The sequence below is a fragment of the Sebastes umbrosus genome, chromosome 12 (assembly GCF_015220745.1).
Source record: "Sebastes umbrosus isolate fSebUmb1 chromosome 12, fSebUmb1.pri, whole genome shotgun sequence".
In the NCBI taxonomy this organism is placed as follows: domain Eukaryota; kingdom Metazoa; phylum Chordata; class Actinopteri; order Perciformes; family Sebastidae; genus Sebastes; species Sebastes umbrosus.
Genome location: NC_051280.1, coordinates 33,368,328 through 33,394,744, shown reverse-complemented (window position 1 = coordinate 33,394,744; position 26,417 = coordinate 33,368,328). Strand labels below are relative to the sequence as shown.

The following is a 26,417-nucleotide window of genomic DNA, read 5'->3' as shown; positions in this document are numbered from 1 at the left end:
GCACAGAGAAGTACTCGTATCGGTACTCGGTATTGGCGAGTACCCAAATGGAAGTACTCGTACTCGGTCTCGGTGCATCCCTAGTTTAGAGGTGGAAATGATGAGACCACTGTCATCAGACCTCTGTCATGCTTCCGTCTCAGGATTTAAACTCCGATAAGTCGACTTCAGGTCGGAGTCTTTCGCCCTCTCGGCCTCCTTTTCTCCTTTTTTTTTTTCTCGTCAGAGATGGAAAAGAAAATGACTTTTCCCTCCGTCTGTCGCCGCGGTGCCGAGCAGAGCTGATGGAAAAGTTGAAAAGCGTGAATCCTTTGAAAAGAAGTCACGTTTCCGTCTTCAGACGACCCGTCCCCCCCGATCACAATCAGGAGTGAGGATTTTTTGTTAAAACACACGACACGTTTCATTAAACTGTTCATTATTGTCATTTTAACATGATTTTTCTTTTTTTTACAGTGTATGTTTAAAGGACACCTCCTAAACCAAGAGAGGTGTTTGTTTTCATCTGTAATGCTGACAGATGTTTCCCATCATGCCTTGCTCTCCCTGGCTGTGGGTGTACAGTACTCGCCGCTTCGCTTCAATGATCAACACTCAGGCTCCGACTCCGCCGGGCTGTCGATCTTTTAATGAAGTGGACCGATGTGAGACCTGCAGATTTAATCCTTCAGTACAGAAGGTTATTGATAAAGCCCCCCCCCCCCACCACCACCATGAATCCGCCTCCTGGCGACCATCGATCCAGCCACGGATCAGAGAGCAAGCTCGCCAAAGCAGCGCGTATTGATCTGATGTTCTGAAGTCAACTCAGTGTTGACCTATCAGAAACACGTCGCCCACGTAGTCATCATGGATGAGAGGAGCAGAGAGAGGCTGCTGAGAACGTGATGGAGACGCTCAGAGAGCTGCAGCTCGCCGATAACAACTCCTCAAAATCAAACTGCCTCCGAGTCTCATCCGACTGAATGAAGTTCAGAACATTGAACCAAATTTAAAAAACAGACTGGAGTGGAAAATGCCTCAGATGTTTTGTGTTTTAATGTTTCACATGAACAATAAAAAGGTTCCTTCTGGTCCAAACATCCAGGGTCTGAAACTAGCAACCGCCACACGCCAAATGCATGGAAATTGTTGGCAGTGGCCGGTGAAATCATCAGACCATCCGCCACTCTGGCAGACAGGGAAAACGCTAGAGATGGGAATAGAGAACCGTAGTTGCCTGAGTTCTTGGCATCTCATGCCTCCGTGACTATCGATTCCTCCTATTGATGCTTACCGACAGTTACGCTGCACAATGACGCAGACGCACGCCGTATCATGTTTCGGTTTGTTTGGGACCGGAGCCACAGCGGAGAGGAAAAGAAAGAGCTCAACAGCATGGCACTACTAAACCTGAGGGAGCGCCCTGTTTGTCCCTGATAAAGCGACACTGTGAACAACAAACCTGTGTTTAAATCAGCAGGAGGAGAGTTAGTAACGTTAGCTGTTACCTCAGTCCTGACTGGATAAATAACGGAGCTACTAACGTTAACGGAGGTGCCATTGAGTTATTATTATGAGGCGTTCATGGTCTGCTCAGCAAAATGACCATTGGGCGAAGGTAAATTACAACGTTATCATGATGCGTTCAAATGTAATCTCGTAAAATTAAGTTTTTGGAGGGAAACTTGAATAAATCCAGTTGTTTGAAGGAGATGTTTTCACATCAATATAAAATAGATAATAGAGAGAGAATAATGACCTGTTGAACTTCATAACAACTTACTAAGATTTTTTTTTAATCAAAGCAAATATTCAAATATTCATAATCATTTAAATTGTGTGTTTTCATGCAAATAATCATGATAGATGACAATAACAAAGTACAGTACAGTACTGTGTACAGTACTCTCCCTCCCCCCCCTGTAATTTTAACAGTGTAAATAATGTTTATTATGTAAAATATATTTTGAACATTGTATGACTTCAGATCTAAAATGTTGAGTGGCAGGAAGTGATTTTTTTAAAATTTCAGACCCTTCAAACATCAGACCGCCACATACGGGTACTTTACTAAAAGGTGAGGCCACGCCCCCTTTTGTGGGGAAGAAAACCGAAGATCTCATTGACTTCACTGTGATCTGACGTATGGAGTATGTATGTAAGTGAACACATAGAGTGTGATCCTATGAGATGTTAGCGATGACTCAGCGGCGTTCCAGCTGAATGATACCAAACATGATGAGGAGGCACAAAAACACCTCGTGCGAGCACAAGAAACTTTTTTTCGCAATTGAGGAAAAATGATCTAATTTTGCCGTTTCCATACGGCTTTTATAACGCCGGCATGTTCACACCGAGAGCGAAGCAAGCTTTTTGCGTTGAGTGAGAGGAGGTTGTGTTGCTCAGGCTATACCTATCTGGCATGGAGAGGAGGTTGTGTTGCTCTGGCTCTATCTGTTTGGCATGGAGAGGAGGTCAGCATCAACATGTAGTTATTTCAGCATCATTTATTGATGTTTATTGATATTAAATCATCTGTTTATTCTGGGTTCATACCTCAGCAGAGACGTGTGGCTTTTATCTATCCATCTATCCATCCATCTATCTATCCATCTATCTATCTATCTATCTATCTATCTATCTATCTATCTATCTATCTATCTATCTATCTATCTATCTATCTATCTATCTATCCATCCATCCATCCATCCATCCATCCATCCATCCATCCATCCATCCATCCATCCATCTATCTATCTATGTGTCATTAGTAATGATGCAGGTTTAACAGCACATGAACAAGCCTGAATGTGACACTTCTAACGCCACCACGTCTCACCGCCTCTGAATCACTGAGTTGAATAATTGTTTGAGCTTCAGACTCGTTTACATATTGAGAGCATTTATTCTCGAGACCGGGGCAGGAAAGGAAAAAAAAAGAAATATTGAAAAAGAAACAACGCGCGTGGGCGGACAGTTTCAGGTAAAAGCCATCACGCTGTGTCTCACATGCCTAATGACTGCCGTGTCTCTGAATATAAACACTGCTGCTGCTGGCTCAGGAAACACAGCTGAACATCTGCATGATGACGATGATGATGATGATGATGATGATGATGATGATGATGATGATGATGATGAGGACGTGATACAGGACGTCAGTCCAGGCAGGCTCTCACTGTCTGACTGAGTAAAATGAGCTGTGTTCAGAGCAGAGTCTGGTCAGCCGCGGCTCAGCCAGGCGTAAACATGTCTCGTTGTTTCTGTCAGAGTTGATCGGTTTGATTAGCAGCTGAAGAGAAGATCATGTCCGTAGAAATGTGATGAAACAGACATTACCACTGTAGTTTTATCTGTTGCAGAGACTTTTTAAAGCACTTTAAGAAGCTTTCTGTGAAGTTCACATAAGAGTTTTCTGTATTTTTAAGTGAATTCTTAGTGGATGATGGTAAATACAACATGTGTAATACCTGTAACACAAACATTCAGTTGATAACGGCTGAGTGTGAGATACAACTATTCATCTGCAGAGCCTCAAATAAAAGCTTTGTTTTGTCCTGACCGAGGCTGAGTGAGTTGAACAGAGAGGAGGACTGAGAGGAGGAATGAGAGGAGGCCAGATAATCCGATTAATAGAAATCACATGTGATGATTATCTAGAAAGCTGCACCCCACTGAGACAGAGATAGTTGAGATAAATAACAGAAGGTGGATTTCTTCTGAATCTACTTAAGAAAATCCCCGCCGTATAAGCTATTTATTTTCACTGCCCAAACCCCCCCCCCTCCTCCCCCCGTCAGACTCACACACAACGTCTTTTGTGAAAGAATTTGAAGCTTCTACTGTTTAATTGAAAAACAATAATAATAATTAAAAAGACAATTAAAGGTATAACATTTTTTTGTAGTTTTTTATTTTAATTATTTTTTTTATAATATATTTATTATTTTCTTATAAACTGTTATCGTTTTATTGTTGTAACTTTAAGTCTTGCAAATTACAACAATAAAACAATAAAATGTTGAAAATTAATGAAAAATAAAGAAAAATAAAATAATAAATAGTAATAGAAAATAAATATAAAAAACTATTATTAAAATGAAAAAAATAAAGCTATAATTTTGTGCAAAATTAAAAGCCAGATTAAAAATGATAATAAAAAAAAATAATAATTAAAAATAATTAAAAACAATATTATTAAAATTTGGAAATTAAAGCTATAACATTAATACAAATTAAGAGCCAGATTAAAAATAATTAGGAGTAATATTAAAGTTTTAATTTTAAAATTGTAATAATGATTTTCTATTATTTTCTATTATTGTTTTTTTAATTTAATACAATTTTTTTTATAAAATGTTATTGTTTTATTGTTGTAATTTTCAGTTTTGCAATTAGAACATGAAAACAATAAAATGTCAAAAATAATTAAAAAATGAATTAAAATAAAAAACAATAATAATTATTTAAAAGAAAATTAAAGCTTTGACATTACTCTAAATTATAAACCAGATACAAATTATTTGGAGTAATGTTAATACTTTTTTATGTTATTTTTTATTATTGTTTTTTAATTGAATTAATTTTTCATAACACATTTTTTTTATAAAATGTTATTGTTTTATTTTTGTATTTATTTTTAGTTTTGCAAATTATAAGCTATAACATTACTCCAAATTATAAACCAGATAAAAAATTATTTGGAGTAATCTTATATTTTAATTTAAAAATTGTAATCATAGTTTTTATATTATTTTTTTGTAGTTTTTTATTTTAATAATTTTTTTATAATATATTTGTTTACATTATTTTTTTAATAAAATGTAATTGTTTTATTGTTGTAACTTTCAGTCTTGCAAATTACAACAATAAAAGAATAAAATGTTGAAAATAAATGAAAAATAAAGAAAATTACTAAAAATAAAATAATAAATAATTATAAAAAAACCCCCTATTTACCTAAATAGAGAATACTCAGGGAAAATACAGTACAAGTAGATCAAAATTGTACTTAAATACAGTAAATAATAGTTACTTCAGACTGCTAAACTGTGATTTCAAGTTCCTAGAAATGTTTTTAGGAGGCAGCTGAGGGACGACTTATGAGTATTATTAATAATGATGTAATATTATCATCATGCACAAGAAGCAGGCGATTGCAGCAGAAGCAGCATCTCCTCCCAAATATCCATCAGACAGTCGTCTCCCACAGAGAGGTTTGTTGTAACAGGTCGCCTCCTTGTGGAAACTTAAAGTAATACTGCAGTTAATACCACCGTGTAGAAATAGTACAATTCACTACTTAAGCAAAACAATGTGTTACATTTATTACATGTTTATTATTAGATTTAAAAAAAAATATGTATTTATTTATTTGTGTATATATATTAATAAAAAAAATGTTTGGATTATAATTATTTATTTATTTAGTTACCTATCCCCCTGCGAGCAAAATAATTATGTCTGTGTATAAGTGTGAAAGTTATGTAAGCATGTACCTGCTAGATGTCATGTTAAAGTAATACTGCAGTTAATACCACTGTGTAGAAATACTCTGTTACAAGTACAATTTACTACTCAAGCAAAAAAATGTGTTACGTTTATTACATATTTATTATTGTTTTTTTTAAAATATGTATTAATTTATTTGTATATAGATATGTATTAATTTATTTGTATATAAATATGTATTTATTTATTTGTATATAAATATTTCTTAATTTATTTGTGTATATATTAATACAAAATATTATTTTTGGATTATAATTATTTAGTTACCTCTCCCCGTGCGAGCACAATAGCTATGTGAGACGCTGCTCCTTTTGTGTCTTGCAAATTACAAAAATTAAACAATAAAATGTTAAATAAAATTATAATAAAGAAAATTAATTAAAATAAAATAACTCCAAATTAACAGCCGGACTAAATATAATTTGGAGTAATATTATAGTTTTAATTTTAAAATCTTAATCATAGTTTTTATATTATTGTTTATTATTATTATTTATTTTGATTATTTTTTTTTAACATTTTTTTTTACATTTCTTTTTTTATAACATTTTATTGTTTTATTGTTGTAATTTTTAGTTTCATAAATTACAAAAATAAAATGTTATCAAAAATAAATAAAAAATTAATTAAAATAAAAAACAATAATAATGATTAAAAAGAAAATTAAAGCTATAACATTACTCTAAATTATAAACCAGATAAAAAATTATTTGAAGTAATATTATAGTTTTAATTTCAAAATTGTAATCATAGTTTTTATATTCTTTTTTCATTATTGTTTTTATTTTAATTAATTCTTTTATAACGTATTTTTTACAACATTAATTTTTTTTTAATGACATTTTACTGTTGTAACTTTCAGTCTTGCAAATTACAACAACAGAATAAAATGTTGAAAATAAAGGAATCTAATAAAAATAAAATAATAAATAATTATATTAAAAAAAACTACTTACCTAAATAGAGAATACTCAGGTAAAATACAGTACAAGTAGATCAAGATTATGTAAAATGTAAATCGTCGTTTCGTGTGTTTGACGTGTCGCGGCGGTGGATGATTTAAACCCTCCAGCTGCACATGAACTCGCCGCCACGTGCCCGACCTACCTCCTGTAGTACCGAGTACACAATAGCTTATGCTTAGGACAAAAACCCTCACACATTCACATATCTGGAGGTCAGAGGTCAAGGGACCCGTTTGAAAATGGACATGACAGTTTTTCCTCGCCAAAAATTTAGTGCAAGTTTGGAGCGTTATTTAACCTCCTTCATGACAAACTAGTATGACCTGGTTGGTACCGATGGATTCATCAGGTTTACTAGTTTCAGATGATACCAGGATCTTCACTCTAGCTTTAAAACTGAACACTATAATATTAGACAACATTGATGCAGCTCCATCTTTGTTTTTGCCATGTGCATAAACAACTGTATCATCGGCGTACATCTGAATGTTAACGTCAGAGCAAACCGATGGTAGATCATCTATGTTTGGAGCGTTATTTAACCTCCTTCATGACAAACTAGTATGACCTGGTTGGTACCGATGGATTCATCAGGTTTTATAGTTTCAGATGATACTAGTATCTTCACTCTAGCTTTAAAACTAAGCTTTATCAATTGCGTTAATGCGTTAAAGAAATAAGTGGCGTTAAAATGATTTTTCATTATAACTTTGACACCCCTCGTAGAAATATAAAATAGCATGAAATGGAATTACTCAAGTACAGTACAAGTACCTCAAAATTGTATATACATAACTGAAGTAAACTCTAGTCTCTTCCCAGTTATTCCCTGTTATGTTGAGCAGTTGAGGGGCTACACCGTCCTTAGATCCCTGACACACCCGCCCAGCTGCCACTGAGGCCAAAACCAATATTGTCATTGAGGGCTGGGTGAGAGGAGCATCGGGGGGGCGGATCAAGAGCTTTACCAGGGAGGCTCTGACCCACGTGTTGACCCCTGTAAGTCCTGATCCAGGAGCAGCTTTGGGAGTTTTAGTTCAACGTCTTCAGGGACAGAAATGATGTCATTGATTGAGTTGAGTTGTTTCACAGCTATTTAAAGTTGTTTTCTTAAACCACGTGTTGGTTTAAAGGATAATTCTGATGAAAACATCTCATGTTCAGACTCAGACTGAGGAGGTTTAGCATACTGGACCTAAGGCAGATTTCCCAGGAATAATAATAATAATAATAATATTACCAAAAAAGAGCTCCTTTTTATTACGCATGAAAATAAACCAAACTCTGCACATCCCTCCGTCCAGTCCGATGCTAAATCTCCTCACCTGGCTCTGTGGGTCCTGATAGTCCTGATGGTTTCCTGAAGTTTAAAACTTGAAATTAAAAATTAATAACAAATCAGCCGTAAGAGCAACAACTTCCACCAAAACGTTCAGATGCTTCAATCTGAATCACTCTAAACTGTCAAACGTATTAAACCTCTCATCTCCTCACACAGTTTTTTTGCTCACATAAAGTTCGTGAGCTCGTAAAGTTATGACTTTATTCTCATAATATTACGACTTTTTTCTCATAAATTTATGACTTTTTTTCTCGTAAAGTTATGACTTCTCGAAATCTCAGATTTATTTTGGCCCTAATACTCCGTCTTACTGATGTATTTTATATTCAAGAAATAAAAACGTTAAAATCTCCACAGACTTTATTTCAGAACCCATTGACTTCCAGACGAGGGAACAGGAAGTGACATCATGCTAACTCATTTCTGGGTTTTAGGACTCTATTGACACGTGCGTCACGTGTTGCTGGACATTCGTAGGAAAAAGCACGAAAAATACGTTGTTGAAAGTCGTGCTGACCGTCACGAAAAAAAAAGAGAAGTTTGTGTCTGCGTACAAAAAATCACGAGACTATTTCACAAACTGCTGTGAGACTGTGTTGGATGGATTAACAGAGAAAATAATGGACAGATTAACGGACAATGACAGTAACCTTTCCTTGCAGCTCTGGCTGAAAGGTGCTTAAAAACAAGAGAAAACCAACATCACACGCTGGCAGGAGAACTCCAGCACTGTTTGTTTTGTAGGAGGTTTAGATTACAGAGGTGGTTGTTGGGATCAACGTGGGCTCAGTCTGCAGCTCCCAGCTGTGTCTGGGGCTCCTATGATGCAGTACTTTCAGTACATGTACTGTTATCTCAGTGCAGTACACCATAATACTGAAATACACCATCTCACCCTGAAGGAAGAGAGAGAGTAGAAGTAGTTTTACTCTTTACACAGTCAAAGATGGCTAACGTTAACGCCACGCTAAATTTTGGTCGAGGAAAAACTGTCATGTCCATTTTCAAAGCGGTCCCTTGACCTCTGACCTCCAGATCAGTGAATGTAAATGGGTTCTATGGGTACCCACGAGTCTCCCCTTTACAGACATGCCCACTTTATGATAATCACATGCAGTTTGGGGCAAGTCATAGTCAAGTCAGCACACTGACACACTGACAGCTGTTGTTGCCTGTTGGGCTGCAGTTTGCCATGTTATGATCTGAGCATATTGTTTTATGCTAAATGCAGTACCTGTGAGGGTTTCTGGACAATATCTGTCATTGTTTTGTGTTGTTCATTGATTTCCATTTTTTTTTTTATCTATTTATTTGTTTTTTATCTCTTCCATTTTTTCTTTTCCATTTTTTTTTCCATTTTTTTCTTTTTTATTTTCCATTCTTATTTCTTATATGTATCGTATTTTTTTTTCTTTAAGTACTTAAAGTACATTTTACCTCACAATCAATCTTTTTACTTATTACATAAAGTACATTACATACATCAAAATGAACTACCTCTTAATGAATACTTTGACTTTAAGTACATTTGACCTCATAATGAATACTTTGACTTTAAGTAAATTTGACCTCTTAATGAATAATTTTACTTATTACATAAAGTACATTACATACTTCAAAATTAGTACTTTTTCATTAAGTACTTTAAGTACATTTGACCTCATAATGAATACTTTGACTTTAAGCACTTGAAGTACATTCCTCAGATAATACTTATATACTTCTACTGCAGTAATGTTTTGGATGCAGGACTTTTAGTCTTAGGGGAGTATTTTCAGTGTGATATGAGTACTTTTACTGAAGTACAGGATGTGAGTACTTCTTTCCATCAGCTCAGGTAGTGTTCTACCTCTGATCGCACCAGATGAGGTGTTCTGTTGTTTCATGTAAATCGTGTTTCTGCATTTTCCCTCCTTCTGCACTCTTTTGAGTCTGCGTCTCAGATTTCCGGCAGTCCCTGAAGGAGGCACAGAGCACATCCATCCATTCGCCTCCATTCACCGGAGAGGAGAGCACCGGAGAGCACCGGAGAGGAGAGCACCGGAGAGCACCGGAGAGGAGAGCACCGGAGAGCACCGGAGAGCACCGGAGAGGAGAGCACCGGAGAGCACCGGAGAGCACCGGAGAGGAGAGCACCGGAGAGCACCGGAGAGCACCGGAGAGGAGAGCACCGGAGAGGAGAGCACCGGAGAGCACCGGAGAGCACCGGAGAGGAGAGCACCGGAGAGCACCGGAGAGCACCGGGAGAGCACCGGGAGGATAAGACACAGCACCTTCCCTCACTGTGAGTTATATATCCGCAGGTGTAGCGTTAAAACGCGTGTTTCTGGCGGGTTAGTGCGGCGGCTGCGTTCAGTTTCCGGGTTGGACCGTCGGAGTGCACACGGCACCGGGCACCGGGCACCGGGCACCGGGCGCACAGACACAACGTGGTACTGTTTACCTCCACGGGGGCTGTATATAAACCGCGTACTCTGCTGGTAGTACTGATTTGGACAAAATGTAGAATATAGTATGCGAACAAAAGCAGAAAGTCCGGCCTGGCAGAAATACCCGGATGTCACACTGCCCGGGATATAACGTGCAGTCTGCTGTATCCCACAATGCAACGCGCTGCACCGCCACAGTGGATTATTAATATCGGCCGTTCCAGAGGTTAGAGCCGAACCGAACCGAACCCAACCGAACCGAGCCGAACCGAGCCGAACCGAACCCAACCGAACCCAACCGAACCGAACCCAACCGAACCCAACCCAACCGAACCGAACCGAACCGAGCCGAACCCAACCGAACCCAACCGAACCCAACCGAACCGAACCCAACATCTGTTCTGCTGCTGTGTGAGTTTAGAAGCTCCACAAACTGCCCGTGGCCCCAGCCAGCTGCCTGCCGGAGTCGCTGCCTCTCAGCCGGGTAGTCCTGCTCAGAGACACCGCTATGAGCTGCTGGAGCTCCACACAGACCGGGACAGACCGGGACAGACCGGGAGACAGACCGGGACAGAGACCGGGACAGACCGGGACAGACCGGGACAGAGACCGGGACAGACCGGGACAGAGACCGGGACAGACCGGGACAGAGACCGGGACAGACCGGGACAGACCGGGACAGAGACCGGGACAGACCGGGACAGACCGGGACAGACCGGGACACAGACCGGGACAGACCGGGACAGACCGGGAGACAGACCGGGACAGACCGGGACAGACCGGGACACAGACCGGGACAGACCGGGACAGACCGGGAGACAGACCGGGGCAGACCGGGCTGTAGACCAGAGGCTTTATTTCCTTTCTTATAAAGTAAACAAACAGACAACAACAACGCTGTGTTTTCACTGAGGAACGCAGTAGTACACAGTACATAGTACTGCGTTCCTCAGTAGTATGTGACGGTTTGTATGTCAGTATGAGGTTGTACTACTAGTGTAGTATGAGGTAGTACTACTAGTGTAGTATGAGGTTGTACTGCTAGTATAGTATGAGGTAGTACTACTAGTGTAGTATGAGGTTGTATTACTAGTATAGTATGAGGTTATACTACTAGTATAGTATTAGGTAGTACTACTAGTATATAATGAGGTTGTACTACTAGTATAGTATGAGGTTGTACCATAGTATGAAGTTGCACTACTAGTGTAGTATGAGGTTGTACTACTAGTATAGTATTAGGTTGTACTACTAGTATAGTATGAGGTAGTACTGCTAGTATAGTATGACTTTAAGTACTTAAGTACATTTTACGTCACAATGAATACTTTAAATATAAAGTATATCACTAAAGATGAGGCTGCTGTCATGATATTCTGACTTGTTTCCCGGCAGAGACGATGTTGGTGTTGATGTTACTCGTCGGCGTGAGTTTGTCCGGCGGCGACGGGTCGGCCGGTTCAGACTGCAGCCCGCCCGCCACGGAGACGAGCGGCGCGGTGCGTTTGCTGTCGGCGGTGGTCGACTCCCACAGAGCCGAGCTGAGCCGGAGGGAACACCTGGAGGCTCTGTTCAACAGGTGAGCTCCTGTCAGTTAATAATAACCCACAACATAGAGTTTACCGGTCGCTTGCTCTGATTTACACCACTAAACACTGAAAGATGAAATCACGCTTCATCAGCGGGGCTTTGCTGACGTTTGCTAGGTGTTTATTATTTTTTATTTTCTATTGTTTCCTTAAGACTACAAAAAAATACTACAACAACCTAAACCACAACAAATAAAATAATATGTACATTTAATAGATAGTAACTTTAAATTGAAAACAGATTAATCAAAAACAAAGGAGAGAAAGTAATAATAATAAAAAAATAATAAAATAAAAATATAATATATTTTTTTTAAATTTATGAATAAGAATAAATAAATAGTAATGATAATAATAAATAAATATAACTAAATAATTAAATAAATGCAAATTATAAAATAAAAATATACGTTTTTTAATTTATGAATAATAAATAGTAATGATAATAATAAATAAATATAACTAAATAATTAAATGAATAAAAATTATAAAATCTAAATTATAATATATATTTTTTAATTTATGAATAACATAAATAAATAAATAAATAGTAATGATAATAAATAAATAAAAATGATAAAATAAAATATATCATGATTTTTTTAAATTTATGAATACAAATAAATTAATATTAATGATAATAGAAAATAAAAATAAATAAACTTATAAATAAAATCAATTTTTTTTTTAAATTTATGAATAGAGATAAATGAATAAATAAATAAATAAATAGTAATGATAATCATAAATGAATAAAATAAATTCACACACCAGATTCCCAGCAACACAGGATAAATACAGAGTACATACTGTGTACATTTACAAAAGAGTAAAAAAAAACAGAATATAAAAATAATGAAATAATATGAATATAATTAAATAAAATATTTAAACAAAAATAATTAAATAGAGGTTACAGCAGAACTGTAAATATTTGAGATTTATTGTGTTTCTGATTATTTAACAGTTAACTGGGAAAAAAACAAAACATAATGAAAATAAATGTGAATTTTTAGCTTTAAATCCCAAAAATCTGCACGATAATCACAGTGCAATCATTTTGTTGTGTGTGATAAAAGTTTAAAAATGAAATGATTGTATCCAGTTAGATCTAAATAATTAGAACATAAATAGCAGTAAACTCCCTTCGGACGGTCATAAATACTGGAGCGATAAATGAGAATAGTCCTGGTGGCGGTAGTTTTGTACATAGACGGGTGAATCATTGTTGTTTAACGGTGATTAACGGTGTTCAACCGAACAGGTACGGAGAAAACGGCAGCATCTCTCTGGCCGGTTTAAAGCGTCTCTTACAGAACGTGGGCTTGGATCGCATCAGGACTGTTATGGTGCAACACCATGAGCAACCAGGCCACCACGATCACCACCACCATCATCATCACCACGGCCACCACCAACATCACCACCATCTCCATAGCAACGACTCGAATCACCAGAAACACGGCGAACCACCACAGCCCGGAAAGTTTCCAAAGGCCTCTGAAGTCTCCAAAGATCAGGACAGTCACCACAACCTGCACGACAAGAAGACCGCGGCGACGGCGGCGTACAGCGCCCAGCTGATGGTGAAACCAGATGAAGTTCACAAGAGCCAAGACGGCAGCCTGGACCAACCCAGTCCTGCAGGGGGTGAGACCACCAGGGCGTCTGCTGCCAGACTGGTCACTGAGAGCCAGACGCCGGCAGCTGTAGTCAGCCGGGACGACCACGATCACAACCACATGAACCAGGATCTTCCTCGCAACCGAAGCATGGCCGGTGTAGAGGTACGACATCAGCTTCTCATTTACAGCTGGTAGTTTTAAAATGTTTAAAGTGACGTTAGCTGTGATAAGTTTGGAAATAACTGAAAGGGTTAGTTTACTCTCCCGTGTTCTGAGAGGTACAATGACTGGTTTTGTTATGGAGTCTGGTGGGTTTGAAGAGAGCGATATAAAAGTTCCCCGTCAGAACGGGTTGTCTGACAGCGAGGTAAAGCGGCTGTGGACGGGAGCAGCAGACAAACGGATTTTAGACACCTAAAATAATGAGTCTAAGTGTACGCTGTATTTAGAATATTTTCACCCCTTTACCTCGCCGTCAGACGGCCCTTTACCTCGCATCAGACGGCCCTTTACCTCGCCGTCAGACGGCCCTTTACCTCGCATCAGACGGCCCTTTACCTCCCCGTCAGACGGCCCTTTACCTCCCCGTCAGACGGCCCTTTACCTCCCCGTCAGACGGCCCTTTACCTCGCATCAGACGGCCCTTTACCTCGCCGTCAGACGTCCCTTTACCTCGCATCAGACGGCCCTTTACCTCGCCGTCAGACGGCCCTTTACCTCGCATCAGACGGCCCTTTACCTCGCATCAGACGGCCCTTTACCTCGCATCAGACGGCCCTTTACGTCGCCGTAAGACGGCCCTTTACCTCCCCGTCAGACGGCCCTTTACCTCGCCGTCAGACGGCCCTTTACCTCGCATCAGACGGCCCTTTACCTCCCCGTCAGACGGCCCTTTACCTCCCCGTCAGACGGCCCTTTACCTCCCCGTCAGACGGCCCTTTACCTCGCCGTCAGACGGCCCTTTACCTCGCATCAGACGGCCCTTTACCTCCCCGTCAGACGGCCCTTTACCTCCCCGTCAGACGGCCCTTTACCTCCCCGTCAGACGGCCCTTTACCTCGCCGTCAGACGGCCCTTTACCTCGCCGTCAGACGGCCCTTTACCTCACATCAGACGGCCCTTTACCTCGCCGTCAGACGGCCCTTTACCTCACATCAGACGGCCCTTTCTGACGGGGGACTGAAGCCGTATATAATATGTCTTTAGAGCCACCAGACTCCATTCACAAAAACAGTAATTTGACCTCTCAGAACAGGAGAGTAGCTGGTCTACTGTCGGTTAGTTAGTTAGTGTTATTGTGTGACTTTCTGATCTGCGGTTCACAGCAGCAACAGACAGTGAAAGTGATCTTTTCATGAACAGCATGTTTCACTGTATTTCCTGAATGAGTGTAGTTATTGTGTTTTACCTGCAGTGCCTGAACGCCTCCAGCGTCCTCTCCTCACACGGGATGACTCAGGAAATGGGCATGACCCTCGCTGACTTCAGCTTCCTCTGCCCCGCCCTCCTCAACCAGATCGATGGCGGAGCATGCATCCTGCACGGCGGCGCCGCAGAGCACGGGGAGAGAGGTTAGGAAACCTTTATTCATACCTCAACAACACATTATAAACAGGGCTGTCTAACGATTCAAACATTTCATTTAGTTTGATGTGATAAAACCGGATTCATTTCATTGCTCTCCTTTCCAGTTCTAGACCATAAACATGGTCACGGTCACCATGGAGACCACAACAACTCTGACCACGGCCACAGGGAGCGCTCTGGTGGAGACGGCAGCAAAAACATCGCAATAGGTGAGGTGGAGTAAATCTGTGATTAGACAGGTTCATTCATACACATATACATTCATATCTGTAGTGTATTTATATGAGATATATATACAGTATATATATATATGTATATGTTTATGTATATAATGTATATATATACATAAACATATACATATATATATATATATATATACACTGTGTATATATATATATATATAGTATTATTTGTGAAGAAGTCCCCGTTAGATGGTGTGTTTTGTGATTGGCAGCGTGGGTCGGAGGGTTCGTCTCCATCACCGTCATCAGCCTGCTGTCGCTGCTCGGCGTCGTCCTCATCCCGCTCATGAACAGAGTTTTCTTCAAGTTCCTGCTCAGCTTCCTGGTGGCGCTGGCCGTCGGCACGCTGAGCGGCGACGCCTTCCTCCATCTCATCCCCCACGTGAGTCAGCAGCGCGGCGGCACGGCGTCCAGTTGTTCTGCAGCACGGGATACGGGACGGCATGTGTTCCTCAGTCATGTTGGGTCTGAGTTCTGCTCATACGTCTGTTTCCACCACGATAACTAAACGGCCTGTAACTTAAAAGGACAGTTCAGGCGTTCCTCAGTATGGTTGAATGAGCTACTTCTCCGTAGTCGGTGTTTAACGGGAGCAGCAGAGAAACGCGTTTCAGACACCTAACAAAATGTTTGTGGGGTTGTATGTATGCTCCCGTGTTCTGAGAGGTCAAATTACTGGTTTTCTGAACGGAGTCTGGTTGAGGACAGCGATATAACAGAAAGAGCCGTCTGACGGCGAGGTAAAGGGGAGAAAATATTCTAAATACAGCGTACACTTAAACTAATAATGATTTTTTTAGGTGGCTAAAATATGTTTTCCTGCTGCTCCCGTTAGACGGCCCTTTACCTCCCCGTTAGACGTCCTTTACCTCCCCGTTAGACATCCTTTACCTCCCCGTCAGACGTCCTTTACCTCCCCGTCAGACGGCCCTTTACCTCCCCGTCAGACGTACTTTACCTCCCCGTCAGACGTCCTTTACCTCCCCGTCAGACGTCTTTTACCTCCCCGTCAGACGGCCCTTTACCTCCCCGTCAGACGGCCCTTTACCTCCCCGTCAGACGTACTTTACCTCCCCGTCAGATGTCCTTTACCTCCCCGTCAGACGTCTTTTACCTCCCCGTCAGACGGCCCTTTACCTCCCCGTCAGACGTCTTTTACCTCCCCGTCAGACGTCCTTTACCTCCCCGTCAGACGTCCCTTTACCTCCCCGTCAGACGTCCTTTACCTCCCCGTCAGACGGCCCTTTACCTCCCCGTCAGACGTCCCTTTACCTCCCCGTCAGACGGCCCTTTACCTCCCCGTCAGACGTCCTTTACCTCCCCGTCAGACGGCCCTTTACCTCGCTGTCAGACGTCCTTTACCTCCCCGTCAGACGTCCTTTACCTCCCCGTCAGACGTCCTTTACCTCCCCGTCAGACGTCCCTTTACCTCCCCGTCAGACGGCCCTTTACCTCCCCGTCACACATACTTTACCTCCCCGTCAGACGTCCCTTTACCTCCCCGTCAGACGGCCCTTTACCTCCCCGTCACACGTACTTTACCTCCCCGTCAGACGTCCTTTACCTCCCCGTCAGACGTCCTTTACCTCCCCGTCAGACGTCCTTTACCTCCCCGTCAGACGTCCTTTACCTCCCCGTCAGACGTCCTTTACCTCGCCGTCAGACGTCCTTTACCTCGCCGTCAGACGGCCCTTTACCTCCCCGTCAGACGTCCTTTACCTCGCTGTCAGACGTCCTTTACCTCGCTGTCAGACGTCCTTTACCTCCCCGTCAGACGTCCTTTACCTCGCTGTCAGACGTCCTTTACCTCCCCGTCAGACGTCCTTTACCTCCCTGTCAGACGTCCTTTACCTCCCCGTCAGACGTCCTTTACCTCCCCGTCAGACGTCCTTTACCTCGCCGTCAGACGTCCTTTACCTCGCCGTCAGACGGCCCTTTACCTCCCCGTCAGACGTCCTTTACCTCGCTGTCAGACGTCCTTTACCTCGCTGTCAGACGTCCTTTACCTCCCCGTCAGACGTCCTTTACCTCGCTGTCAGACGTCCTTTACCTCGCCGTCAGACGGCCCTTTACCTCCCCGTCAGACGTCCTTTACCTCCCCGTCAGACGTCCTTTACCTCGCTGTCAGACGTCCTTTACCTCCCCGTCAGACGGCCCTTTACCTCGCTGTCAGACGTCCTTTACCTCCCCGTCAGACGGCCCTTTACCTCGCTGTCAGACGTCCTTTACCTCGCCGTCAGACGGCGCTTTCTGATGGTGAACTCAAGCTGTTATATCGCTCTCTGTAATGTTAGCTGACCAGACGAAGGTCTCTCCATGAATCAATGCTGATCCTAGTGTTGGCTTTTCCTGCCTCACAAGACACGGGAAACCTCTGTTGGTCTGGAGGAGCTGCAGCAGTTATTTCTGCACAAACGTCCACTGAACATTCACTAGATATTCTCAGAGCTAAACTAACTCTTCTGCAGTGTGGAGTGAGCAGCATGCACGTGAGAGGTGGAGAGAGAGAGAGAAGGAGCGTGGTGTGTGAGTGAAGGCAGACAGAGGAGCAGAGGAGCAGAGACTCCGGTCCTGGAGACCAAAGCTACGGTCTCCCCCGCGTCCTCCGACCGCGGCCAACACTGTTTAACAGCTTCACTAGATACAACCAAGAGGTTTTGGTGCTTCACTGGAGTTTGTGTTGGAGTCTGAGTCTGAACAGCGTAGACACACGGGAGACCATGAGACACCGACCAGCAATGATTTATACGTGGAAGAAGTTACAAACAGTCCCTTTAAGGAGCGCCCTACTGTCGCTAAACCGGAAGAACGAACACAACTGCGTTCAAACGGGAAGTAAAAAAATGGGCAGGGCCGCATAAATTGAATAGGCTATAGCAACATATTAATCAGATTATCATACTGTCTGTGTTTTTGTTCCGGTGCTTTGCACAGAGCTGATATCCGCTCGCCTGCCCGCTCTCATCCCCGTCTCTCTGAAACGGCGTCCGCCGCCTGGCAAAGGCAGCGGAGGTCGTTAGACAATAACTTTATATTTTTATGTGAATAAAATGTACCCAAATTCACAAATCTGAAGGATATTACTACTGACGTTCATGTAGTATTACGTCACAACATCTGCTGTGTTTACCACGTGTTTATTTGCATATAGAGCGGGGACGTGAGATCTGATTACGAGTCGTCACTAGAGACACATTCTAATGTGTGAACAGACGTCACTGAGGACGCATGCCAGGTGTGAACGGGGCCTTTGTCCACAGCTCGTGTAACCAGGTGTTGAGGGTTTGACTCACCTGGCTCCAAAGACCACACAGTGTTGTTTTAGTCTGGAACGGCAGCAGTGATGCGTTCAGGTTCCTCTGTTTTTATCTGTGTATCTGCTTCAGTCTCAGGGAGGCCACCATCACGCCCACCACGAGGATTCTGGGATGGATGTGGGAGGACATCATCACCCGGCCCACGATGAGCCGGAGGAAAACCTGGACGCGGTGTGGAAGGGTCTGACGGCTCTGAGCGGAGTCTACGTCATGTTTCTGATCGAACACTTCCTGACGCTGGGAAAGATGTACAAGGACAAGAAACAGAAGGTCAGTCTGGTCATTAGAACAGACACACAGGCTTTGATGCAAATGTATGATCCTGGAGAGAGAGTGACGGCACATGTTGAGAGAAACTAGGATGTTCTTCAGACGTTGTTAAGAAAACAAGCCAATTGCTAGCCAGCGTTAGCTAACGTGATCAGAGAGTTATTCTGCCTCCGCTTAACGCTCCGCCCGCTAAACACGTCACCATGGTTACTAACAGGAAAAGGGGGATTAACCCTATGACATCACAAGTTCTACTACACTCCAGTTTTTGGATTTGGTAGAGAGTTGTTGTGAAAATGGGCGTAGCTCCCCTTTAACACCAAACTGTAGATCACTCGTCATGTTGGTTCAGTTTGTCCTCATAATTACCGTTTATGTAATGTAACAAACACGACAGTTGATTTCTACATTCAATCCTTCAATAAAACATCTTTTATATCTGAGAGAATAAATCCCATTCATCAGGTGATTAGCATCCAGCTTTGGAGACCGTGATCGCCATGGAAACGTGTGTTTGATATTGCATTGTTGTTGTTAATGCTGTAGTATGTTTCTCTGCCGTCCAAGCAGAAGAAGTGGGATCAGAACGACAAAGCAGATCCGGAGAAGCAGCCTGCTCTGGAAGAGAACGACCTGAAGCCAGCCGAAGGTGAGACGCAAAACACGGAACAACAACTTGATCTGTCTCTGAAGGATTCTGAGCCGAGACTAGAACCAGGTACAGCCCATGACTTCGGTGTCTTCCTCCAGATGTGGAGACGAACGGCGGCGGTATGTTCGGCGACCACTCGAGCGACCTGCACGACAGCAGCGTGGCGGAGGAGGAGCAGGTGATGCTGGCGCCGCAGGTGTCCGTCGTCTCGCCGCAGGGTTACGGCGGAGCGTCGGGGTCTGCCGCCGCCTACACCGCCGAGGACTGCGAGAACAAGTGCCACTCCCACTTCCACGACACGGTGGGCCAGGCCGACAGCATGCACCACCACCACCACGACTACCACCACATCCTGCACCACCACCACTCCCAGAACCACCACCCTCACAGCCACTCCCACTCCTACTCGGAGGAGCACTTCCAGCAGGCCGGCGTGGCCACGCTCGCCTGGATGGTCATCATGGGAGACGGACTGCACAACTTCAGTGACGGCCTGGCGATCGGTGAGTAGGTGTTAAACATCTTAAAAAGCTGTTCTGGACAGATGAGGTGATCCAGTCCTGTTCTCAAGTCCAACATGAAAGATATTTTTAGGGACGCACCGATACCACTTTGTTTCAGACTGAGTACAAGTACTTCCATTTGGGTACTCTCCGATACCGAGTACCGATACGAGTACTTCTCTGTGTCTAAAGAGCCTCGTTAACAGCCAGCTGGAGGGTGTGAGCGACACACGGCAGGCTGGGGAGTCCCGCAGACGAGGCGGTGCGCCGCCACCGGCTCTAGGTCGGCTTGGAAAGGCTCAGGGGGGAGAGGTGCTTCTGGGTCCTGGACAAAGTGTCGACCGGGGCGGACTGTCCTCAGTGCGCCCCGACCGCGTCGTGCCCCCAGGGCGGGGCTCGGCCCACGTAAAAAGCGCCAGGGGTCTGTGGCGATGTCTGCAACCCAGCCGACGCGTCTTGAAACACGGACCAAGGAGTCTAACGCACGCGTGAGTCAGAGGCCGCAAGAAGGGAGCAATGAAAGTGAGGGAGAGAAAGAGAACGGAGCTGACGGGAGAGCTAGAGACCACCTTGGAGAAGTTAGAGGAAGTAGACACGTGAGACTACGTCCGCTTTTCAAAATAAGGTGTTAACAAAGGGAACTGTAGATACAAAATCCATCTATGGAAATCAGATTGATTAATTATATTCACCAGAAGTATAAAACATTCCCACGCTGGATTTAACATGGGAGGGTGCAGGTCGTCTCCACGACGACCCTCCAACGTTTTACACTTTCTGAGGTTTGTTTTGGTTGACAGATACGGAACGGATATGACGTCACGTTACTCAGACTACCACAATAAAAGAGTTAACGTCCTTCTTCCTCCACATAGACTCAGATGAAGCAGATAGATCCATTCTGGCGTTAAAACATCTGTGTGTCCCCCCCCCTTCTCGTTATGATGATAACTTCCCTCAGAATGCGATCATTTTAAGCCTCTGGTACGATACTCTAACATCTGAACATGTTGACGTGTCTCTGCAGGCGCTGCCTTCTCCGAGGGTCTGTCCAGCGGTCTCAGTACGTCGGTGGCGGTTTTCTGTCACGAGCTGCCTCACGAGTTAGGTAAGACCTCCCATCTCACAGATTAATGTAGCAGCACATAAAGCCTTCCTGTGTTCTCGCAGTATAAGCTTCATATTTATAGGTGACATTGTTTTTTAAATGTCTTCAGTATTGATATTAAACAAAATACATTTTTAGATTTCATGCAGTTTTTAGGACTGCCGGTCCTCGTCTGCAGTAAACCGTTGACTCCGTTTCCCAGGTGACTTTGCGGTGCTCCTGAAGGCCGGCATGACGGTGCGTCAGGCCATTCTCTACAACGTGCTGTCGGCCATGATGGCCTACCTGGGCGTGGTGATCGGCATCTTGATCGGACACTACGCGGAGAACATCTCCATGTGGATCTTCGCCCTCACGGCCGGCCTCTTCATGTACGTGGCCCTGGTGGACATGGTGAGTCGACATTAACGCCGCCGACCATCACAGACTGTGAGCGTGTGTTTTTCTGCAGCAAGTCAGAGGAGTGGTTTCCTCATCCTGAGAACAAAACGATCTACCAACTGAGAAACTGAGAGCCAGTAGTGCTGCTCAAACCTGCAGAGACACTCGACCAGGCCCTGCTGCTTCCTGGCAGAGTGGGATCTGTAAAGCGCGACCTGGAGGTGAACCTGAAGGCAACACAGTTGGCCACTAATGATGAGTTTCTCTGTGCATTAGACGGGCAGGAAAGGACCGTACTATTATGGAAACATCATAAAACAATATGCTCCAATCATAACATGGCAAACTGCAGCCCAACAGGCAACAGCAGCTGTCAGTGTGTCAGTGTGCTGACTTGACTATGACTTGCCCCAAACTGCATGTGATTATCATAAAGTGGGCATGTCTGTAAAGGGGAGACTCGTGGGTACCCATAGAACCCATTTACATTCACACATCTGGAGGTCAGAGGTCAAGGGACCCCTTTGAACATGGACATGACAGTTTTTCCTCGCCAACATTTAGCGTAACTTTGGAGCGTTATTTAACCTCCTTCATGACCAGCTAGTCTGACCTGGTTGGTACCGATGGATTCATCGGGTTTACTAGTTTCATGATACCAGTATCTTCACTCTAGCTTTAAAACTGAGCGTTACAACCTCAAAATCACAAGTTGTGTTAAAGAAATTAGTTGCGTTAAAACAAATTTGCGTCTACGTGTTATTTTCGCGTTAACTTTGATCGCCCTACAAACTACATAAAGGTGCATCTATGTTAACATTTAAGGTGATTAGAGCTGCAAAGATTAATCAAACGGGTTCATTATTAAATTAATCTCCAAATATTTTGATAATGGATTTGATAATCGGTTTGAGTCTAAATTCTCTGATTGCAGCTTCTTAGATGTGAATATCTTCTGGTTTCTTTCCTCCTCTGTGACGGTAAACTGAATCTCTTTGAGGATGCCGTCTAAATTCAATATTTAGGAAGTGGTTAATCATTATTGTCTTCACGTGGCGAAGGAAGAAACCCGCTCAGCCGGTTCCCACCGAGTCAGCAGAAGTGAAACTGCTCCGCTGGCGTCCAGTCAGCTGCAGCTGTTCTGTCGACTCAACAGGTCTTGAGCCGATATCTGACTCAGAGAGCAGCAGCCCTCAGGACCAGATGGCCTCTTCACACACACACACACACACACACACACACACACACACACACACACACACACACTTCCCTCTCTGTAGACCTGGTACACGTTTATAAAACCCACCAGGAGAGCGTTGAGCTGTCACAACCCTCTGCTGCTGCCGTCCGGTAAACACAGCGAGGCCCGTGTTGTCGGAGGCTGACCTCTGGTGGCCGCTGTCCTGCGCTGCGCTCTGCAGAAACAAAGACATCAGACTTTATCACAGACACGGTCGTCCATTCACAAGGGCGAGTACGATTGACCCCCCCACCTCTCTCCACTCAGCTTTCACATTAGTAAAGTTGTTCCGTACCCGAGTCCACCACGTCATCATCCACGTGTATTAGTTTATGTTGAGATCAGCTGTTCTAGTGGCGGAGCATCGTAAAACACTTGACAGAAACTAAATCCATCTCGCCAACACGTCGTCGTTAGTCTTCCAACAATCACCGACTCTGGTTTGGTTCGAAATAAACTCTGATTTCACCGAGTTTGATGTGAAAACCGTGTCTGAGTACGGTACGGAGCGTTCACACGAATCAATATTGGTGTCTGCAACAACCCACCCGACTCGTCTTGAAACACGGACCAAGGAGTCAAACGCACGCGCGAGTCAGAGGGTGCAAGCAAAACCCCGCGGCGTAATGAAAGTGAGGGTCGGCGCGAGCCGGCCGAGGTGGGATCCCGGCCCAGAGGGGTCGCACCGGCCCGTCTCCCCAGCACCGTCGGGGAGGTGGAGCGTGAGGACCCGAAAGATGGTGACGAGAGGTTAAAGTCACGCTGCCGTAAAGTGGTATCGGTGCCGTTGTATCAGAGCCGTTTTGCGAGTACGAGTACATGAGCACAGTATCGGACCCGATACCCGGTACTGGTATCGGTATCGGTGCATCCCTACCTGGGAGTATACGTTTCTTGCTCTACCGACTGAGCTGGTTGAGATAACCTTTGAGAATCGTCTGGGTTTCTGTTTTGCCTTTCAAAAAGGTTCAGGTTTGTGAAGATGGGTGGAGTTCTGTTAAGGACGGCTCCACTGCGTCATCGAGCCGTGGTTTCATTCATCTTACTGGTGAAAACCAGTTTAACGGTCTAACTCCACAATCCAGAACTACGATGTTCACAGTCTTCATGTTTTCACTCATTATCTTCCAGTATTTATAATGTATCTTTAAAGAAACCAATCCCAGATCAGTGTGACTTCCTGTGTTGTTTTTCTTCTTCAGGTGCCCGAGATGTTGCACAACGACGCCGGCGACCACGGCTTCAGCCACTGCGGCTTCTTCCTGCTCCAGAACGCCGGCATCCTGCTGGGCTTCTGCATAATGCTGCTAATCGCCATCTTCGAGCACAAAATCCTGCTGGACCTGGGAGACTGACGGAGGGGCTCCGCCTGCGTTTCAGCGTCTCCGTCGGAAGCGTTCTATTTTTTTATTTTGTTATTCTAGTCTAGTCCGGTCGCCTTCATTTAGTTTGTATTGAGATACGTAGGTGTAGGAGGGAAGCATCAGTTCAGATGTCACATTATCCAATGTCATTTAAGAAGTTGAACCCCGCTCTGTTGTTGTTGAAGCTGACGGATGCAGAAGCGACGCGTTCGTGAGCTGCTCAGACGTTACAGATTAGTTATAAATACAACTGACAAAGTTGTTCTTTCATTTACTTGGACTGCGGTTCAAACGTCTCCGTCTGGAGTCTACGGGAACAAAAGTAAATAAGTGAAAATCCACCCGTTCATATTACTCCTAAGGCCCATTTCATCAGCCTTCACTTCTTAGAGGTTCATATCTACGATGAATCCAATAAGACATGAACGCAGCATGAGAAAACGTCCCCCTTGACCTCTTTTCCATCAAATAGAATACCCCGTTATGACTGATTTAGTAATGATAGTAGTATTATGTGAGGTGTTGGAAGTGTCGAACCAGACACCCAAAGTGCCATAACCGCCCCAAACTATTTACATTTTAAAGCTCCTCCTAGACGGTGGCGTTTCCAAATTCATACCACAATCTTTGCCTAAATGAATCTTTGCACACAATATTATCACGGTTAGGGTTGCAGCAGCAGCTCGTGATCATTTTACATTATCTATTCATTTAGTGTGTTAAAATGATGATGATTTTTTTTGTGCCAGAACTCAAGTTGACCTGAAGGAAATCCACATAATATTTAATTTACGTTTAAAGAACGTTTCTGCTTGGATAAATTAATAATAGCTTGTTTTCTGTTGATGGTTTCAGCTCGAAAGGCTCAGACACACCGACCCCATATCAGAGAACTGGCGGCGATGAAGGCCGACTGTTGACGTGAAACCAAAACCGTCTGGTTTGTAAAACGGCGGCACGTGGAATCAAGACCGTGCAGCTTTTAGGTCGGGGGGGGGGCCTATAGGGTTATCCAGCAAACACACGAGACACTCCTGATCAATTTCAACCATCGAGGGGTCCCTTTTAGAAACTGCCAGTAGTTTTAACGGGAGACCATCTTGTGATGGGATCACACCAGTCGGACGACAAAATCGGGCCGTCCCCATTTACTTCCCGACCCCCCCCCTAACATCCAGCGCTCTTCCTCCTCGAATCACACCCCGTCTTTGAACTCTGCCCTCAGTTTCATGACTGCTTCTTGCAGCGGTTGCGACGCTGATCACGGTGGACAAAATCTGTCCCACAGACTTTGCAAAGTTTTCACGACTACAGTTAGATTACAGACCTTAAAGACCTTTAAGGCTAACGAAGTAAAGAGTGTTAATTGCCAAACCAAAAACAAAATAAAGATAAAAACGCTCACCGACGGCCCCAGACTGTCCGACGCTCGGTGGTTGGTTGGTGAGTCAGAGAGTCCATCCAGTTTGTTGTACCGGAGGGGCTCCCCCTTGTGTTTGTTGTGGCGTATTGCGACATTAAAAAACATTCTTTAACAACTGTTGAAGTTAGTTATGAAATATGACTCTGTAAAGGCGAGTTTGATTTACTTTAACCATGAACTTCAAATGTTTATAGGGTGGGGGTTTAAAAGGTGTTACCCAGTACGTTCACTGTAAAGGGCGACACACACCCCCCCGACCTCGTCACGTAACGGCTGATGTTGAGGACGGTGGTGTGGAGCTTTGGCGGCCGCGATGCTTGTTGACGTGCGTTGTAACACGCTGCTATTATTTGCTCCCCTTAATTGATAACCCGTCAGTGGTGCGTTGCCGTAGAAACCTGCAGGAAGGTCTGTGGCAAGATTCAAATATCTAATCTCCATTAATTGCACAGTTTTTATCAGTTCTAAATGAACCTTAAGGGAGATTAGTCAAGTATTTAATATTATCAACATGGGAGTGGACAGATATGTATGTATATATTTATGCATAAAACAATATGCTCAAATCATAACATGGCAAACTCATAATTATCTTAAAGTGGGCATGTCTGTAAAGGGGAGACTCGTGGGTACCCATAGAACCCATTTACATTCACACATCTGGAGGTCAGAGGTCAAGGGACCCCTTTGAAAATGGACATGACAGTTTTTCCTCGCCAAAATTTAGCGTAAGTTTGGAGCGTTATTTAACCTCCTTCATGACCAGCTAGTCTGACCTGGTTGGTACCGATGGATTCATCAGGTTTTATAGTTTACTATGACACCAGTATCTTCACTCTAGCTTTAAAACTGAACCAGTTGCGTTAATGCGTTAAAGAAATTAGTGG

The 26,417-nt window shown here is 43.5% G+C and overlaps 2 protein-coding genes across 5 annotated transcripts in view; both read left to right on the top strand.

The window, feature by feature from the left end:
• Positions 1–26,417, top strand: part of LOC119499314 — an 843,332-nt gene that overhangs the window by 659,691 nt on the left and 157,224 nt on the right. The gene's annotated exons all lie outside the window — the stretch shown is intronic.
• On the top strand, positions 9,662–25,901 carry slc39a6 (solute carrier family 39 member 6). 4 transcript variants are annotated; one of them, XM_037787410.1, is made up of 13 exons: positions 9,662–9,833; positions 10,050–10,084; positions 11,625–11,808; positions 13,083–13,605; positions 14,858–15,014; positions 15,135–15,239; positions 15,485–15,654; positions 18,659–18,859; positions 19,427–19,508; positions 19,610–20,014; positions 21,042–21,122; positions 21,325–21,515; positions 23,946–25,901. In XM_037787410.1, the coding sequence occupies exons 3-13, from the start codon at positions 11,630–11,632 to the stop codon at positions 24,096–24,098; spliced, it is 2,247 nt and encodes a 748-aa protein (XP_037643338.1). In that variant the 5' UTR covers positions 9,662–9,833; positions 10,050–10,084; positions 11,625–11,629; the 3' UTR covers positions 24,099–25,901. The 4 variants fall into 4 exon arrangements, with proteins under 4 accessions (XP_037643338.1, XP_037643337.1, XP_037643340.1 ...); XM_037787409.1 differs by having other exon boundaries at positions 9,663–9,808; positions 10,014–10,084; XM_037787412.1 differs by having other exon boundaries at positions 9,665–9,808; positions 10,014–10,084; positions 19,430–19,508.

What these genes read in the sequence shown, in the direction of transcription:
- slc39a6 (XM_037787410.1), top strand. Translation starts at nt 11,630, where the DNA reads ATGTTGGTGTTGATGTTACTCGTCGGCGTGAGTTTGTCCGGCGGCGAC. An exon ending in CAGCAAAAACATCGCAATAG is followed by an intron (nt 15,240 to 15,484) that starts GTGAGGTGGAGT and finishes TGTGATTGGCAG; the next exon opens with CGTGGGTCGGAGGGTTCGTC. An exon ending in ACAAGGACAAGAAACAGAAG is followed by an intron (nt 18,860 to 19,426) that starts GTCAGTCTGGTC and finishes CTGCCGTCCAAG; the next exon opens with CAGAAGAAGTGGGATCAGAA.